This window comes from Apium graveolens, chromosome 9 (genome assembly GCF_009905375.1).
Source record: "Apium graveolens cultivar Ventura chromosome 9, ASM990537v1, whole genome shotgun sequence".
Classification (NCBI taxonomy): Eukaryota; Viridiplantae; Streptophyta; class Magnoliopsida; order Apiales; family Apiaceae; genus Apium; species Apium graveolens.
In genome coordinates, this window is record NC_133655.1 from 279,948,296 (window position 1) to 279,967,540 (window position 19,245).

At 34.4% G+C, this 19,245-nt stretch overlaps 3 protein-coding genes across 3 annotated transcripts; 2 read left to right on the plus strand and 1 right to left on the minus strand.

The window, feature by feature from the left end:
• The first annotated feature begins 230 nt into the window (after positions 1-230).
• On the plus strand, positions 231-4,624 carry LOC141687118 (uncharacterized). The gene is made up of 2 exons (XM_074492283.1): positions 231-3,998; positions 4,081-4,624. Exons 1-2 carry the CDS (start codon positions 572-574, stop codon positions 4,449-4,451), a joined length of 3,798 nt encoding a protein of 1,265 aa, XP_074348384.1. The 5' UTR covers positions 231-571; the 3' UTR covers positions 4,452-4,624.
• Positions 4,625-5,405: 781 nt separating this feature from the next.
• LOC141686461 (uncharacterized) lies at positions 5,406-8,617 on the minus strand. The gene is made up of 3 exons (XM_074491496.1): positions 8,459-8,617; positions 8,196-8,333; positions 5,406-5,734 (listed from the first exon to the last, which is right to left on the minus strand). Exons 1-3 carry the CDS (start codon positions 8,547-8,549, stop codon positions 5,718-5,720), a joined length of 246 nt encoding a protein of 81 aa, XP_074347597.1. The 5' UTR covers positions 8,550-8,617; the 3' UTR covers positions 5,406-5,717.
• A 7,253-nt stretch (positions 8,618-15,870) lies between these two features.
• LOC141685415 (galactan beta-1,4-galactosyltransferase GALS3) lies at positions 15,871-19,133 on the plus strand. The gene is made up of 2 exons (XM_074490519.1): positions 15,871-17,138; positions 18,586-19,133. The coding sequence occupies exons 1-2, from the start codon at positions 16,024-16,026 to the stop codon at positions 18,929-18,931; spliced, it is 1,461 nt and encodes a 486-aa protein (XP_074346620.1). The 5' UTR covers positions 15,871-16,023; the 3' UTR covers positions 18,932-19,133.
• The last annotated feature ends 112 nt before the right edge of the window (positions 19,134-19,245 follow it).

Sequence of the window (19,245 nt, forward strand, 5' to 3'; positions counted from 1 at the left end):
TAAGTATGTTGCAACAATCATCTTTCGGGGACTCGGACCTTTCTTTACAGCTTCTGACTTGGGAAACATTGTTTATTTTCCTTTGCTGCTCTTGTTGACCTTTGTCTGTCATCAAACAGCAACATCTTTATCCTGCTCCATATAAACTTAAATAAACACACACTTACTCTACATTCTGAGTTTTTTAATATTCTCCAATTTTTTCAATAAAACAGTAGTTAGGTGCTCATTAAAGATAGCAATGGAGATTTGCTGACAAGGGTTTTTTCTCTACCCCCTCATCTCATAAATTGTCACCCTTTTCAAGAAAAACCATTAATACTTGTGTTCAAGTACCCAAAAATACATAGTTACATGCACAGTCTTCATTCCTACGCGTCTCTTCTCAACCAACATCATCAAATCTTCTTGTCTCTTAATTACTGCACACTGCACAACACAACTACACATTTTCCATAATCCTCTGCATGCAAAACATAACCAGTCTCATGAGTCAAACACTGGCCTTTTGTTTTCTTCAGTTTGCTTCATCACTTTCATCTTTAGTTTGCTGAAACTTTGTCAAACAAACATGGCAACACTATTGTCAAAACAATTGTTTTTTCATCCATTGTTTCTTGTTCTGTATCTTTTCATTGTTTGTAGCTCTGTTGTCTGCAAGAATTCATCATCAAACACTAGTACTTTATATGTGCTTCTTGAAGTGAGACAATCATTTGTTGATGACCCACAAAATGTACTTCAAGATTGGTCTGTAAAAAATCCAAATTTTTGTACATGGAGAGGGATTTCATGTGGAAGAGACCCTAAAGATGGCTCACTGCATGTAATGAGTTTAAATCTTTCTGACTCTTCACTTACTGGATCAATATCTCCTTCTCTTGGCCATTTGAATGACCTGCTCCACCTTGATCTTTCTTTAAATCAGCTCTCAGGCCCTATTCCACCTAATCTCTCTAACCTTTCTTCTTTACAAACTTTACTTCTCTTCTCTAACCAACTCTCAGGGCCCATACCAACTCAACTTGGATCACTTTACAGCCTCCAAGTACTCCGAATAGGCAATAACGGGTTAACGGGTGAGATTCCTAGCTCATTTGGTGATCTTGAGAACTTGGTTGTTCTTGCTTTGGCCTCTTGTAGCCTCAATGGCACAATTCCTAAAGAAATTGGAAAACTTGGGTCACTTCAAAATCTTATTTTGCAGCAAAATGAGTTACATGGGCCTATTCCAGCTGAGCTAGGCAACTGCTCTAGTCTTGTTTTGTTCACTGCAGCTGAAAATTTTCTCAATGGATCAATACCAGCTGAATTGAGTAATCTAAAAAATCTCGATAATTTGAATCTTGCTAATAATACTCTTTCTGGTGAAATTCCAAGTGAGCTTGGGGAGCTGGGCCAACTTCGTTATTTGAATCTTCTTGGTAATCAGCTTGAAGGGCCAATTCCTAAGTCTCTTGGTAAGCTGGGAAATCTCGAAAATCTTGATTTGTCTGGAAACAGGCTTACAGGTGAGATTCCTGGTGAGTTAGGCAACATGGGGAAGCTTCTATTCTTGGTTCTGGTCAGTAACAATCTTTCTGGGACAATTCCTAGAAGTATTTGCTCTAATACAACTAGTTTAGAGCATATGATGATTGGTGAAAATCGTCTTTTTGGCGAAATTCCTGTGGAGTTGAAAGATTGCAGGAAGCTCAAACAACTTGATTTGTCCAATAATACATTGAATGGATCAATACCATTGGAACTTTATGAGCTAGTTGAATTGACTGATCTTACACTGAATAATAATACTCTGGTTGGTTCCATTTCACCATTTATAGCGAACCTCACCAATCTTCAAACATTGGCATTGTATCAGAATCATTTGAAGGGTAATCTGCCAAGAGAGATTGGAATGCTTGGAAATCTCGAGATTTTGTACCTCTACGACAATCAATTATCCGGGGAGATTCCAATGGAGATTGGTAACTGCTCTAGCTTACAATGGTTTGATTTATATGGTAACCATTTCTCGGGGCAAATTCCTGTGACACTTGGAAGGCTAGAGCAACTAAACTTTCTTCACCTCAGAGAGAATGATCTTTCAGGCGAAATTCCCGCAACTTTGGGTAACTGTCATCAGTTAACTGTTCTTGATTTAGCAGATAACAGACTCTCTGGAGGAATACCTGAGACTTTCGGATATCTTCGATCCCTGCAACAGTTCATGCTTTACAACAACTCTCTTGAAGGTAACCTTCCCATTAGCCTAACTTATCTTGCAAACTTGACTAGAATAAATCTTTCGAATAATAGGCTGAATGGTAGCATTGCTGCATTGTGTAGCTCCCATTCTTTTCTTTCCTTTGATGTCACAAACAATGCATTTGATAGTGAGATTCCTCTGTTACTTGGTAAATCACTCTCACTTGAGAGGCTGAGGCTAGGAAAAAATCGTTTTGTCGGGGAAATCCCTTGGACATTAGGAGATATACAAGAACTCACACTCCTAGACCTCTCTGCCAATTCACTCACTGGTTCAATACCACCCCAGCTTTCAATGTGCAAGTCACTGACCCATATTGATCTTAATGACAATCATCTTTCTGGTCAAATCCCATTGTGGCTAGGAAACTTGTCTAATTTGGGAGAGTTGAAGCTCTCTTCCAATCAGTTCTATGGCCCTCTTCCACCAGAAATATTCAATTGTTCTAATCTTTTGGTGCTTTCTCTTGATGGCAATGCTCTCAATGGAACAATCCCTGTTGAAGTTAGTAAACTTGGGTCCATTAATGTCCTCAATCTTGACAGAAACAATTTTTCTGGACCAATTCCTCCAGCCATTGGTGCACTAAGAAAGCTTTACGAGCTTCGGCTTTCAAGAAACAGCTTCAGTGGTGAAATACCAATTGAGCTTGGACAACTCCAAGACCTTCAGAGCATTCTAGACCTTAGCCACAACAATCTCACAGGCCAAATCCCATATTCCTTCGGAAAACTGATGAAGCTTGAATCACTAGAATTATCAGAGAATGACCTTGTCGGAGAAGTCCCACCCCAGCTTAGTGAAATGAGCAGCTTGAACCGCCTCAATCTTTCCCACAACAATCTACAAGGGAAACTTGACAAGCGATACTCTCACTGGCCAGCAGATTCTTTTGCTGGAAATAAACGCCTTTGTGGGAGTCCTCTCCAAAGCTGCAACGACGACAATTCCAACCAGCAATCGGGCTTGAAGCAATCATCAGTAGTTGTGATTGCAGCAATATCAGCAATTGTAGCCAGTGTCCTAATGTTAATAGGAGCTGCCCTCTTCCTGAAACACAAGCGAGATTCTATCAGAAAAGCCAATGAAATTAGTTATACTTACTCTTCCAGATCTTCCAAGGCATCACGGAGACCTTTTTTTCAGTACGGTGCTGACAAGGATCATTTCAGATGGGAAGCAATCATGGAAGCGACAGACGATCTGAGTGATGAGTTCATAATTGGATCAGGCGGCTCAGGAACGGTCTACAAAGCTGAACTGTTAACTGGAGAAACCATAGCAGTCAAGAAGATACCGAGAAAGGATGATCCTTTGATGGACAAAAGCTTTGCAAGAGAAATCAAGACACTTGGGAGGATAAGGCACAGGCACTTAGTAAAGTTGCTGGGATACTGCAGCAATAAAGGACAAGGGCCAAACTTGTTGATATACGAGTTCATGGAAAATGGAAGTGTGTGGGATTGGCTGCACAGACAACCACTGAATGCCAAGAAAAAGAAGTGCCTTGAGTGGGAAACAAGATTGAGGATTGCAGTTGGATTAGCCCACGGAGTCGAGTATCTGCATCATGATTGTGTCCCCAAGATCATTCACAGGGATATAAAATCCAGCAATCTGCTGTTAGATTATAACATGGAAGCACATTTGGGAGATTTTGGACTGGCAAAGGCAATTACAGATAATAACGAGTCGATCACAATTGAAACTAACACTTGTTTTGCAGGATCCTACGGTTATATTGCTCCAGGTAATTCCTGGATCATTCTCTAAGCATCTTTTTAGCATGTTATGTTTCACTAATCTCACACAATTGTTTCCCATTTTTTCAGAGTATGCTTATTCGATGAAGGCAACAGAGAAAAGCGATGTTTACAGTATGGGAATTGTGCTGATCGAGCTCGTAAGTGGCAGGATGCCAACTGATGGAAGTTTTGGAGAGAATATGGACATGGTTAGTTGGCTCGAGTCCCGAATTGACATGCAAGGATCCGACAGAGACGAGCTGATAGACCAAGCTCTGAGACCGCTCTTGCCAAATGAAGAGAGTGCTGCATTCCAAGTGCTTGAGATAGCAATGGAGTGCACAAAAACTGCACCATCAGAGAGACCATCTTCACGAGAAGTTAGTGATCTTCTCGTCCATGTCTTCAATGATAGGATGCATCAAATGGAAAAGATGAGTCCAGATCCATATGCATAGTTGATCAGATTGTTATTAGAAGTTTCTCTGAGAGAGGACATGGTATATGACCTTTAATTTAAGTGTTCATTGTATATTTGAAAAAAAAATCCGGGAAGCTGGATCTTGAATTTTCTGCAACTAGAATGTTCACTATTAATGAAACAGTAGATGGTAGCATAATACTGAGACTAGTTTGCTTTCAGCTTTTATGATCATTTTATTATTATCATTCATCATCCAGCATTTTGCAACACTTTGAACCAAACAATGAAATGGTATGTACAAAAATGAGCAACACCTTTCAATACTAAAAAGAACAGTTAACATTTGCACCAAAATGTCACAAAGCCATTGCTGTCATTCAAACACCAAGCTCCAGAATTACAAAGCTATTATTAATGTGTTCATTAACAAAGAAGCAATTTCTCGGCATTAATATCTGTCAACCTTTGATTGGATAAATCAACCCTATAAACACATAGCTGAACCAGAAATACAGAAGAAAGTCATAGAAATAACATAAATGTCTAAAGCTTCCCTGTGAAAGCCAACACTACTGTAATATCTACCATAGCAACTGGAGCACACAAAAACTGCACCTACAGAAAGGCCATTTTCACGAGAAGTTAGCGATCTTCACATTGTTGTCTTCGAAGACATGATGCATCAAATGGATAAGATAAGCCCTGATCAAATGCTCAGTAAAAGAACACCAGACTTACTAGCTTATTAAATTCTGGGGAGTGGTATTTCAAACTGCTGCAAGTAAAATGCTCAAGATTTTAGTGAACATGGTGTTGCAGACTTATCAATGGTAGCATAGTAGAGACTAGAGACTATAAAAGACTTACCTGCTCCCAGCTTTATGTTCATATTATTAATGATTATCTTGCATTACTTCAAACCATACAGCAAAATGTTTTTGCACATAAAATGAGTAGTACTACCTTTTAATACCAAAAAATATAGATATTTATCGTCACAAACCCATGGCTTTCAACAAAACATTGTAATGCTCATTACAAGGGTATTATTGGTCGAATCCATTTATTAAAAGAAACAGAAGCAATTTCTCAGCATTAGTATATCTTTACTTCTGCGAGCAGGAGATTACAACTGAATCAGCCCTATAAACAGGGAGCTGAACTAGAAATACAGACAAAAAAATGAGAGAAATAACACACGTCTAAAGCTTAACATTAATATCCAAGTAGAAACAACACTATTGGTAAAGTGAATGCCGATTGCCAAGATATGACTTGTTCATTCCAAACTACCATAGAGCTAATCTTCGTCTTCATCTGCAGATTTAAGTTCAACATTTAATCAAAAAAAGAGTTCAAAAAATTTAATTCAAATACGCAATACTCAAACTGTAACATAAATTAGCTTCAACCTTCCAGATTGATCCATAATGTTTCTGTATCTCGAATACCATTACTTAACAAGTATTTATAACAACAATGATGAATATTTAAATATTTGACAAAAGGAAAATGTAAATGGACTATTTGAGGAATTTAAATGTCAGACTAACCAGCATGCAATAAACAAATGTGAATCGTAATTAGACTGCCCAGGGCTAAGTTACCCGGACTCTTCAAATTTGCCCTCGTACTAGTGTCCATCGGACATGACATGGGTGTGGGTATGGGATCTGAGTCGGATCCTTCATATGGAAACCGGACACTTTAACCTTAAAAAAATCTAGTTCAAAATGATTTACAAGGCCACACAACAACTTAATCCTCTTAATTCTAGGGAGGGATGTCTATAGATTACTATTTTCATGTTATCCTTATCATTTATTTTATAAATATGACATAAACAATTATGGATATGTTCACTCGATGTGGTAGAACTTAGACGAATTGACAAATGTAATGTATAAAAAGTAGTAAAAATTTCTCTTATTTGAAGGTTATATGCCGAATCCCGATTCCCGCACCCGTCAAATTTTGGATTCATATCCACGAATCATAATTTTTCTAAAACTAAGAGTCAACACATGGCACCCGTACCCGAGTCCGGGTAACTTGAGCCCAGGGTAAATAACAATTATGTTTTGTACGTCTATTGGTTATTTGTTTGTAGAGGATGCAAGGGTGAACTTGTCAGCTATCTAATGACCGATGTGCAATTAACATATAACATAACAAAAGACTGCTATTGTAGCCTACTTCGGAGAATTTGTTTAGCAAATAAAGATAGAGGGATTCTATGACTTCTAAGGTCCCTGTCCTAACAAATCTCCTCTTCAGTTTCACCTTGTTTATCTTTCCACCTTTTAGACAAAAAAAATTATAGAAAAAATTGGTTAAGAAATATACACAAGCATGTACATCACGGACAAGTTCAGATTGGGCGCCATGGTGGCAAAGAAATCATGCAACCAACACAAATAATTTTTTTTTGCTATGTAAACTCATGCACTCTCAGGGTCGAACCCTTAACCTCCTTCAGAGGTTTAGTTGAATTAATTTGTTAATTTGTCTGTAGATATGTCACTTTAATGCTAAACTAGGTGATGGAGGTGATTAGTACAATGCAATATCCCTAAAACTTTAGAGTTTATTAGCAGCCCAGATTTAATTTAAGTCCACTATAGAAATACCAACATAGTGTTTCTTTCAACTGTTGTATTTCTTGGAACTGATCAGAGGCTCACAAAGTTTAAGATTAATAAAAGGTTCAGACTGTCTAATATCTACATGAGATACAAATAATAGACGTGCTCGATGCTCATGCATTACGTTAACAACCAAAATTGATAATGAGTGTGAGAATGAGTACTGTACCGCAAAAGTCAAAAGAGTTCAAAATGGAATGAAAAAGTTTTTACATTAAATCTTGATCACTTGTCGACCTCACTCGTTTTTATACAACACAATATGCCAAAAAGGAATTGCTTCTTTGCCATACCATATGTACCTAGATAAATAATTTGGCCGAGTGGATAACTGCAAAAGAAACTAATCTTTCCAGTCATGTAAGGAAGGTCACCTCCATCCCTAAATTTACATGATTCCATGTCATAGTTATTCATGCAATCAAGTAATTCCTTTCATTATTTCTACAGGTTTGAAAACTTAAACCTCTAGCTCTTAACCAATAGCATGCTTCCTTTCACAACATTATTCATCAGGCTTTTGATCGTTGCTAACCTAATGATATTAAAACTTGCTTCTAGTATTTGAGAAGCAAAACAGACTATATTGTTTCTGACGAATATCAGTATTAAAGAAAATCTTCGCTCAAACATATTACCACCAAAAGCCTGAATATCATTTTCTAATATAGCAAAACACTAAAATGTAAGTTAGGAACTCAGAATACAGGTAGATGGTCTATCTTCCAAAAATATAGGCCAACCCGGAACTCACAATCGAGAACATAAATCTATGTATTTAACAAGTATGAGCCAAACTCACAGAATAAACTCACCAATCACAAAGTGTCCAATGTCACTAAATTAAATCCAATTACCGTAAAACCTAAATTTTTGCTATAACCCAAAGTACATACCCCCAACATTACACTACAAAACGCACATAACAGAGTTTCCAACATATCCTTGTTAATTACTAACAACAATTATACAACCCAACAATGCAATTAACATTCTCGCATACATAAAGAATAAACGATAAGCACCTAAGAGCCCCTAAGAGCAATACTACCACAACACATACATTCACAATCCAAGAAACAGCTAAAAACCAACAAAATCAAATATTTCGAGAACCCGAATCAAGAAAATACCAAAATAACGGCGCTCATTAGCAGCCTTGGACTTTTCGAGAAGCTTATCGAGATCTTGATCAAGCTTAACCTCCCACTTAACAAGCTGATTAATAGCCACCACTCCCAATCCCATCCCCAACACATGCTCCCATGGATCTGAACCACCCAATTCACAAATTTTCAAGATTAGGTCAAGAAATGTACTAATTGAAATATATTTAAATTCAATTAAAATTAAAATACATAAAAATAAATAAAATTTAAAATAAAGGGGTTCTTACGGCGCATCAAAGGGAGCTTGCGGAGAGCGTTGGAGTAGATTTGAGTGCTTAGACCCAGAAGGGCTCCGATCATCGTTGCTGTCGCCGGCATCTTCTAATATTTGGGGAGCGTAAAAAGAGTGAAATGTGTGCGTGGTTTTTGTAAAATATAAACGGGTTAATTATCGATTGGTCAAGTCCGTGTCAAGTTTTTTTTTCTTCTCCAAATAAAATATTTGGAGTGTAAAAAGAGTGAAATGTGTGGGTGGGGTTTTTGTAAAATATAAACGGAAGTGGTCAAGTCGGTGTCCAATATATTTTTTTCTAATATTTGAGGAGTGTAAAAAGAGTGAAATATGTGCGTGACTTTTGTAAAATATAAAAGAGTTAATTAGGGAGTGGTCAAGTCGGTGTCAAATATTTTTTTTTTTAATATTTGAGGGAGTGTAAAAAGAGTATGGTGAAGTCGGTGTAAAATAATTTTTTTTTAAGGAAAGGCGTGTCAAGTTATCACTAAACTAAATTAAGTTAATTTTCATAAATATTGATGACATGAAAATGTTAATATGTTAGATTTTATAAAATACTATTTAAGAAAAAAATTATAATGATGAATAGTTTTTAGAAAAAACAATTTTTAGTTTATACTTGAAAGAATATAATTTCCAAAAGCTTTTATAATACTACCGTAAATAAAGTTGCATATCTATTGTTTTTTATTGTAAAATATGTTTTACAAATATCTGTATGTTGCCCACGTATCATTTATATCTGTATGTGTTGATAAATTTGAAATATTTGTATCTGAATTAAAAAATATTTTACTCCATTCAATTTTATCAATACTAAAAATAATTAATTTGCTAAAGTTTTTAACTATTTTACCATGGATTTGAAAACATGCAGTAATTCATTTAAGCTAATATAAAATAAATTTTCATATTAAATCATTGAATTTATGATTTTTGAATATTTTAGATTATAAGAATCTAAATTTTCGTTGTATAGCCCAACATGCTACTAGCCCAGTATCAAAATTTAAACTGACTTGAAGGTCTAAACAGCCCACCACCCAATTTTGACATGCAGGCCAGGACCAAGACCTGCAATAGTGTAATGTTTTTTACGAGTATTTAAAAGAATAAAACAATTAATTTTTGTGGAATTAGGAATATTTTGACATCACTCCAAGTGGCTAAATGGTGCCCTACTAGGGACTCCCTTTCACTACCTCCACCACCTCCACCAGTCCTTTTGCTTAGGGCTGAGTATTCGGTCGGTTCGGTTTGAAACCGAACCGACCGAATTAACCGAAAACCGAAATGATAATTTTTTCCTAACTGAACCGAACCAAACTTATGCACAAACCGAACCGAAAATCGAACCGAATTATTTCGGTTAATTCGGTTCGGTTTCTGAAAACCGAAATATTTGAAATTTTGTCAAAATAATTTAAAATGAAAACAAAAAATTATTTGAAATGTTAAAAGAAAACATATTATATTATATTATATATGTAAAAAATTGAAAATACATATATTCACCAATTGAAGATACATATCGTATGTTTTTTTATTTATATTTACTATATTGTATTATATATATATATATAAAATATAATTCAAAAATATATATATTTAAATTTCGGTTATTTCGGTTAAACCGAATTAATTTTTAGATTAACCGAACTGAACCAATATTATTTCGGTTAAAACCGAAAAACCGAATTAACCGAATTTTTTGAAAAAGTTCAAACCAAACCGAACCGAAATTATACGGTTCGGTTTCGGTTCGGTTTTGCTCACCCCTACTCTTGCAGTCTTGCTTTCAGAACAGTTATTTCCCAGTTTTTTCTTGTATCCCTGCGACAGATGAGGAGTTCGATGTGCGTGTGTAATTGATTAGCAAAAGAAAATATTAAGTTATGCGGACCTTTCAATTTTGCCTCATACCCGTATCCATCGGACATGACATCGGTGGAAAAAATGTTAAAAATAACAATTTTTTGGTGCAAATGGTTGAAAATACCCATTTTGGAAATGGATGGCTGAAAATACCGTTTTTGATACGCATTTGTCATTTGGATATCCTATTTTGTACTAGATACGCATTTGTCGAATGAGTTTCCAATTTATTTTTATTATTTTTTTAAGATACGCATTTGGCAAATGCGTATCCTAATGGTAATACTCAAACTACAAATGCGTATCTTTAGTAATTTTCTTGGATACCCAATTTTCAAATGCGTATTATACTTACACAATTACAAAATACGTAACCAAAACGGTATTTTCAGCCATGTGTTTTAAAAATGGGTATTTTCAGTCATTGTACCCAAAAATGGGTATTTTTAAACATCACCCACATGGGTGTGGGTATGAGATTTGAGTCGGGTCCTTCAGATGGAAACCGGACACTTTGACCTTATTAAATATAGTTCATTATAATTTACAAGGTCTCACAACTTAATCCTCTTAATTCATTCTAGGGATGGATGTCAATGGATTACTATTTTCATGTTATCCTTTGATTTATGTTATAAATATGACATAAACAATTATGTATATATTTACTTTATAGGGTAAAAGACACGAATTTACAAATGTAATGTATAAAAACTGTTGATTTGCAGATTTCTGATGATGACCTAATTCAAGATGTACGTAGAGAATGCAAATTATGGGACTTAGTTGTTGTAAGTGATAGGGTTTGGTGTAATTCTATTTGACTGAGTAAACAAGTTTATCTCCAAAATAAACTCTATCTTGATAAACCTATTTGAACTATTCTAATCTTATCATTTCTAAGGTTTATCTTTTACAACCAACTAAAAGGTTGTTTTACAAAGACTTATTCAAATATTTTCAAACAAATAGATTATCCAATCTTATCTCTTCTTTGTTTTGAAAATCAAACTCGTTAGATTTGTGTGGATAAATACACATCTTGTTTTTCAGATTCAGAGAGTGTTTATTCCACGTTCTATCTTTATTCTCTGAAAAACTCTTCTTATTCCATTCTCTTGAATATTCTATCAAAGAAGAAGTCACATCTCATGTTTTCAGATTACACCTAATGATTACATGTTCTATCTTTATAATCTGAAACACCATTCTTGTTTTATATCTCTTGAATATCCAGTCAAACAAGAAGCCTAGTTTGAGTTATAATATTTCATTGTTATCTATTGTGTGTATTCATATCAACTTTGTGCCGGGTTGTGGCAAGCTTGATTTCAAAGTATAGCAAGGTAGCTAGAAGGCTAAGGAATAGCAGTTGGCTAGGTAGTAAGGTAGTTTGGGAAAGAGTTTTTTCAGGTGCTATATTTGTAATCAAGGAAAAGACTGTAAGTTCTTTTATTAAAGTTGATATAATATATTCTCTATACTAGTTGGCATGTGGACTTGGATGTAGGCCATAGACTAGGTGTAGGGGCCGAACCATGTGAAAACTTCTGGTGTTTTTACTTTTCAGCTTTCAGCATTCTGCATTTTAATTACTGTTATTTACTTTCTGCAGTTAATTGAGACTGTCTCATTCATTGTCTCATTTGTAAAGGGACTGTCCCATTTGTATAAAAAACTGTTTCATTTGCCTTGACAGTTAGAATATAATATTATCTATCGAGCCATCGAATTTCAAAAACTAGGTATAATTTCGCTTATGCGAAGGTTATCGTGTCCAATTTTGTATTCATATCCAAGGATCCTAATTCTTTAAAAACTAAGAGTCTGACACTTGGATCCACACCCGTATCCGACACCCGAATTTGAGTCCGGGTAAGTTAGAGAAAATATGCCCAGTGTCAATGCAATCAACAGGTGTATGCAACACCATCCGGAGTTGGGTGATCTTATAATACATGTATAACTTTACTGTGAGTTCGTCTCTTCTGCTATCTTTGTTGGAAACACATTTATCGGATGTTTCAATAATTTGATGAAATGCTTCTTTTATTTAAAGAAAAAGAAATTAAATGAAATGCCTTAAAGTTTAAACCATGATTTAATACATAAAATTTATTATTAATTTAAATCATTATACAGCATCATAAAATATCATAACAATAATTCGTCGACTTCTTTTGTGTTTGAGAAAGGGACAGAATGCTACTCGTCTTTTTTTGTCGTGACACCTTTCTCTTGTGACTAGTGACTATTTATTCATGTATTTATTTTTGCTAAATATTTATTTATTTATTCTTGGGATATCCTCTATAGTCTAGGCTATCACTGTACAATTAGCTTTTCATGTTGGTATCATCACTCATATTGACTTCATTTTATATTATTTAAGAATTAATTTTATGTAATTTTTCATAAAAATTTTAAATATATAATTTATTTTTCAGTCGAAAATCAATTTCATTACATTTTACTTAACACAGGGTATTCCAATTGAAAAAGTAAATGTACATTAAAAATAACTTTTTATTTATTTCAAATTGGAAAGTGTAGGGTTTTTTTTACAAATATGACTTATAAGATTATAAATGAGTATTCGTTTTTATAGGTGAGCGTAGATCAAACCCAGTAGCTGAAAACCACAGAGACAGAGGATAAACTCTTAATCAATTAAGTTAGCTGGTCGTGCTCGGAAAGTGTAGGGTTTAGACAAGTCGGTCGTGTTAGGTTTCTTTTCAAAAGCATAATAGCCAGCGTCAGCCAAGCTGAACGTTCTCCCGGTTGATGAAGCTATGAATTCATCAACTCTTTTGTCTTATAGTGTTCTTGAAAAATATGACCAATTTTCAATTTTCAGTATAATAATTTAATTTATTTAAGCACAATTATGTTAAAAAAAATTACTTGAAAGGTGATATATTTTTATTCTTAGCGTTTACTTAACTTTTTCTTTTACTTAATTACAGCCACCTAACTTTATTTCTTTTATATTTATAAATAATATATATAATTTCAGAATATATATTAAGACTGTTTTGAAAAATACCCAAGTTCAAAAAAGATATTTGCCAAAATACTATCAATTTTTAAATAAATTTTGCAAAAACATGTTTTTTTTTAAAAAATTATACGCAAAAAAAAGTTTCTTGAATTAGTTTTTTGCAAAAATATTATTTTTTTGCAATTCGATACAACTACATGTAGGGGTATACAGACGAACCGCTCAACCGCATAAACCGCTCGCAACCGAATCATATTTTACGGATAATCGCGAAACGTAAATTGATTGCGGATTAAAATTTTAATAATCGCTTATTTGCGATTTGTATGCGGTTTTAGATTTTTAAAAACTGCAACCGCAAATGGGAAAAAAATATTTATAATAAATATAGTTTATATTTATAAACTAATAAGTAAACACATTTATTTTATTTAAATTCTTATTATTAAATATTATAATAAATAATAAATTAACACTTCTTTTGTTATAAATTCAAGCCTAATATTGCCTCAAGACCCAATGTTTAAGTTTAATTAGTCAATTATCTACCCCGAAATCCATCCAACTAGATGCAAGCTCAACAAATTTTTGCAACTCGATATAACCATAAAAATTAGATGTAACTGCTTGCATATTCGATTTATTTTGATTTTACCGTATATTTATAAATATTTTCAATAAAATTGTAAAAAAAATATTTAAAAAATTAGAATCTTTAGTACGGTCCTAATCATAAATATTATGTCCCTTACTATTACTCACTCCGTCCCTAAAAACGTTTCCTCTTTGTGTTGGACACGTTTGCCAATGCACACTTTTGATTGTTAATATCTTTAATACCGTATTAGTATTAAATATAAAAATTTCATTGTATTAAAGTACTCATAAATACGAATCCAAGAAAATCACTCATGACTATGTTTGATCTTATAAATTAGACGTAAATTAGTAATCAATCGCTTATCACGAACAGTAACGAAAGTCAAAAGGGGAAAAACAATATGGGACGGAGGGAGTATATCTAGAATATGTTCATAATAATGATAACAATTGACACCGTTGTCCGTGTTTATCCCTGCCTAGGATTCAGTATCAACTCAAAATAAAAAAATCTAACAAACATGTATGATGTATCAATATTTCAGTATTCTAACTGATTATCAAACTATGACGTGAAAATTTTAAAAGTAATTTTAATCGTTTACATGAAATATATTGTCGGTTGTTTGTCATCGTACTGCAAAATTTCGAAACAACGTGACTGGAAACAGCCTCCCATGATGCATAGATAGCACCATATCAATGTAACCTCCACCTGTTACAACTTACAAGTCCAATTATTAGTCCCCCCCCATGCATTGTATTGATATGAAAAAATAATTGTTAACAAAAAATATGACTAAAAACATTAATGTTTTTGAATACGAGCATCGTTAGACATGTCAAAAAATTTATATTGATTTTGTTTTCAAGTGACACATGTCAAGGTTGAATTCTGATTTGTGGACGAATATATACCGTATTTTTTTTATTATAATTGTTATTATCAATAATTTAATACTAGTATATTACCCGTGTTTTTTTTATTATTATTGGTATCATCTCTAATTTACTACTAGCATATAACTCGTGTTTTTTATTATTATTATTGGTATCATCTATAATTTAATACTAGTATATAATCCGTGCGATATATGATTGTATATATCAGTATATATTGTAAATTATATAATTTTAATATGTTGCTGGTGGATTTGAACCTTATAATCCCTTATATATTTTAAATTATAATTCTAATATGTTATTGATGGAATTCGAACCTCTCTTTACAAAATAATTTTTAGGATTATATTCAACAATTCTTATCAATTTGATCTGAAATATGTAACGGATCTTAATTAAGCGATCAAACTGACTAGCAATAAAATTTTCGTTATTTCATTTTTAATATAATAATATGGACCTCCCGTGTCAGTGCTTTTAGATATAATGATAAATTAATAATCATACAGAAGAATTATTATTCGATAAAATTTTGAAATTATAAGCGCATCATTATAAAACAAATTTCTAATTTGAATTGGATTTGACTAAAAACTATAATGGACTTAGAATTAGAATTTTTGTAAACAATATATATATAGATCATACGCGTCTCCTCTTTAGCTCATATTTTTCTTTTATCATCACAAATCTCCGTTTTGATCCTTACAAATCAAACTAGGCCGGTTGGTTCGAACTTGCTTTGATTTATCTCCTTACTTTTAATACAATTCTCATTCTTATTATATTATATAGGGGACGTTTGGTTGATGGTTAATGTGCCTGGTTAACGAGAATCGAAACTTTAAATTCAAGTGATATTGTTTGGATTACCAATTTAGTGGTGGAGAATGTGAACTCTATTCTTTATGGGTGGGTAAATCAAACTCAACATAATCCTTGTGTTTCTATTTCATTCTGATTCCCGTACCCTCCATTCCCATTCTCGATTCTCATTTTTACGGTGCATCTAAACGCCTACACAGTACAAGCATACAATAATCATATCATATAACACTCCATACCTCCCATCATAACTCTACACAAAACACATTTTTCTCCTTCTCCATCTTGTTCATATTTTCCTCACTTTACATCACACAACCCTTGTATTCTCAACAACACAAGTAGACCATATTATGGCCACTCACATTACAGATGAAAAACAAAAAAAGATGTTCATTGGTGTAATATGGAGCTGTGCAGCTGAAGTTAAAATCCTCTGCACTGCTCTTCTCTTCCTCTGTTCTCTCCTCACCATCTTTCAGTTCTTCCCTTCTCCTCTTTCCTTCTCCTACGTTTCCGATTTTCGTAAATGTGTCACGACTATTCCTACCTCTCCACCAGGTCCACCGCCAATTCGGCTAGACCAAAGTCTTCAGAATGGTGTTATTAAACGTTCTTTTGACCCGCATGGAGCTGCAGCTTATAATTTTGTACTTATGTCAGCTTACAGAGGTGGGGTTTCTAGTTTTGCTATAAATGGATTGTCTTCGAAGCCTCTGCATGTTTTTGGAAAGCCTACTTATCAATGCGAGTATGTTTCAAATAATGTGACTAATTCCAACAACACTATTATTGTGGAGGGTTACAAGATTTTGCCTGATTGGGGGTACGGTCGTGTTTACACGACCGTAGTTGTGAACTGCACTTTCCCGATCCCTGTCGGAGAATTTGGAGGGAAATTAGTCCTCCATGCTTCTACTAATGGCGGCGGTGACACGGAAGACAACCATACCGACATAATTACCGTGTTGGATGAAGGTTCGAGAAGTGTGAATTTTTCGGTTTTTAATGAGGCACCGAAATACGATTACTTATACTGCGGATCATCCTTGTACGGGGATTTAAGTCCACAGAGAGTCCGAGAATGGATTGCTTATCATGTGAGGATGTTCGGGCCAAAATCACATTTTGTTATTCATGATGCTGGTGGTGTTCATCCTCAAGTTATGGAGGTTTTGAGGCCATGGATGGAACAAGGGTTTGTGACATTACAAGATATTCGAGATGAAGAGAGATTTGATGGGTATTATCATAATCAGTTTCTTGTGGTGAATGATTGTTTGCATAGGTACAGGTTGATGGCTAAATGGATGTTTTTCTTTGATGTGGATGAGTTCATTTATGTTCCGAAAAATAGTAATATGAAATCGGTTGTCGATTCGCTTTCGGAGTATACTCAGTTTACTATTGAGCAGAGGACTATGTCTAACAAGCTCTGTCTTACAGATGATCAAGGCAAAGAATCCAGGTATTCTTCATTACTGCATTCATTCAATTTTGAAGTTGGTTTTATTGTGCTTGTTTAGTATTGTTTACGTGATCACCGTATATATGCATAAGATCGAACAGAATACTAAGATCAAACCAAACCAGACATACTCAGTATGTAACGCTCAGGATACTAAGATTGGTAAATATGTATACAAGATTGTTATAAATCAATTCATGAATTGGCTGGTAAACAGTCACAGATGGATTTGCCAGTTCTAGATAGAAGCTAAGACTTTCTTCGAGTTTACGATGTAATTATTTTGAACTAAAATTAAGTTCCATGTTGCCTAATTCTGGATTACTTGTTCTGGCTGCTAAGTAAAGATCTTGTTTTTATGTATGCAAGTTTATGTATATGAATTAGCATGCCCTAGTCAAGAAAGTTGAAAATAAGTCTCAATCCAATGATCTAGTTTGTTGCTGAATCTTGTGTCTGAAAACAGAAATTGACTGTACAGGAGATCAACATCTGTGTGCTGTAAATGAAGTGACTCTCTCCTGGAACTTTCTTGATTCAGGGCTATTATTGTGTGTTTGGTAACTAGTCGACATATAGAATTTGTAACTAGCGGAATTGAGTAATGAGTTAAGCCAATTGTCATGTCACATTTCGATCCATGGCCTAAAAACCGCAAGTATTATATTACAAGACTCAACTTGCATTTAAGACTCTCGAATATTTTAGGAGCCTTGAAATTTTAGACTAGGGTCCGTAAACTTTAGGACTAAAACTGCAAATGTTATGAACCGAATTCGACTAGGGTCCGTGAACTTTAGGACCGATCATGCACAACATGTATATGTTAGTTACATCAAGTGGTGTCCATGTGTTTGGAATTATTGGCATGTTCATATGGTATTCGAATAGATGTTTCTTGTTCCCTTCCATATTCTATGGGACAAGTGGAAAGTGGGGTGGGTTGTAGCTTTGTAGTAAAGTGATTGTTTTATGATTTTGATATGTTTATTTAAGTTGATTGAGAATATGTATTTTTTTAGGACCGTTCGTTAATATGATTCCATTTGGCTGTGATAATTAATACTTCAATTCCCCTTTCTATAAGGATCCTTTGTTTGAACGTTGTGACCAGCATGTTTTTGTTTGTTTCTTTAATCCAAAGTATCAAATCATTATCACACTCAATTATAAAAGATTAAGCTTATTGATATTTTAATCAGTCACATTCCAATCATTCTGCTTAGGTAACAAGCAAATGTAATTTAGATTTCACATGTTAGTTGAATATTGTGTTTTTGTGACTTGCTGTTCAGTTCTGTCTGATTAGTTGGACTCTTCCGAATGTCCGTTGAATGTTTCACGTACACATACCTTCACTGAGACTTTAAACTCTCGGATTCTTGAGACTTCTGCAGAAAGTATGTATCTGGTACTAAACCGCGATTTTCATGATTTGGTTTTGCAGGAAATGGGGATTCGAGAAGCTAATATACCGAGATGTCAAGAGAGGGATCAGGAGGGACAGGAAGTACGCGATCCAGCCAAGGAATGTATACGCGACAGGAGTTCATCTGAGCCAGAATTTTGCAGGGAAAACAACGCATAAGACAGAGGGGCGCATAACTTACTACCACTATCATGGAACCATATCAGAAAGAAAGGAGCCATGCCGGCAGCTAGTCAATGACACAACTCTTAAGCTTGATGCCACTCCATATGTAATGGACACCTCAATGAGAGATGCAGCTGTAGCTGTCAAGAGATTCGAGCTCAAAATGATTGGTTCTGGTTTACAAAATACGCGGCAATGACAGGTGTTAAGGCCTGGTTGATTCAGCCTCTTTCACACAATGACATACAATCTTGCAGAGGACTAGATCCAAATTGTCAAGTTCATGTTTATAGTTATACTAATACACATGTTTACAGCCACTCTGATATTATAAAGAATATCAATAGAATTAGGCAGAAATGATACATCTTTGAAATATAAGAAATGAGATTATACTTGTTTGTAACACTGTATAGTGGTGGCTGATTTTATATGATTATATTGATTCTTTGATTGCATTGCTGGTTCCTGGTGGGGTAACATTATGGGCTTCAATATATCTTGATTTCAAGA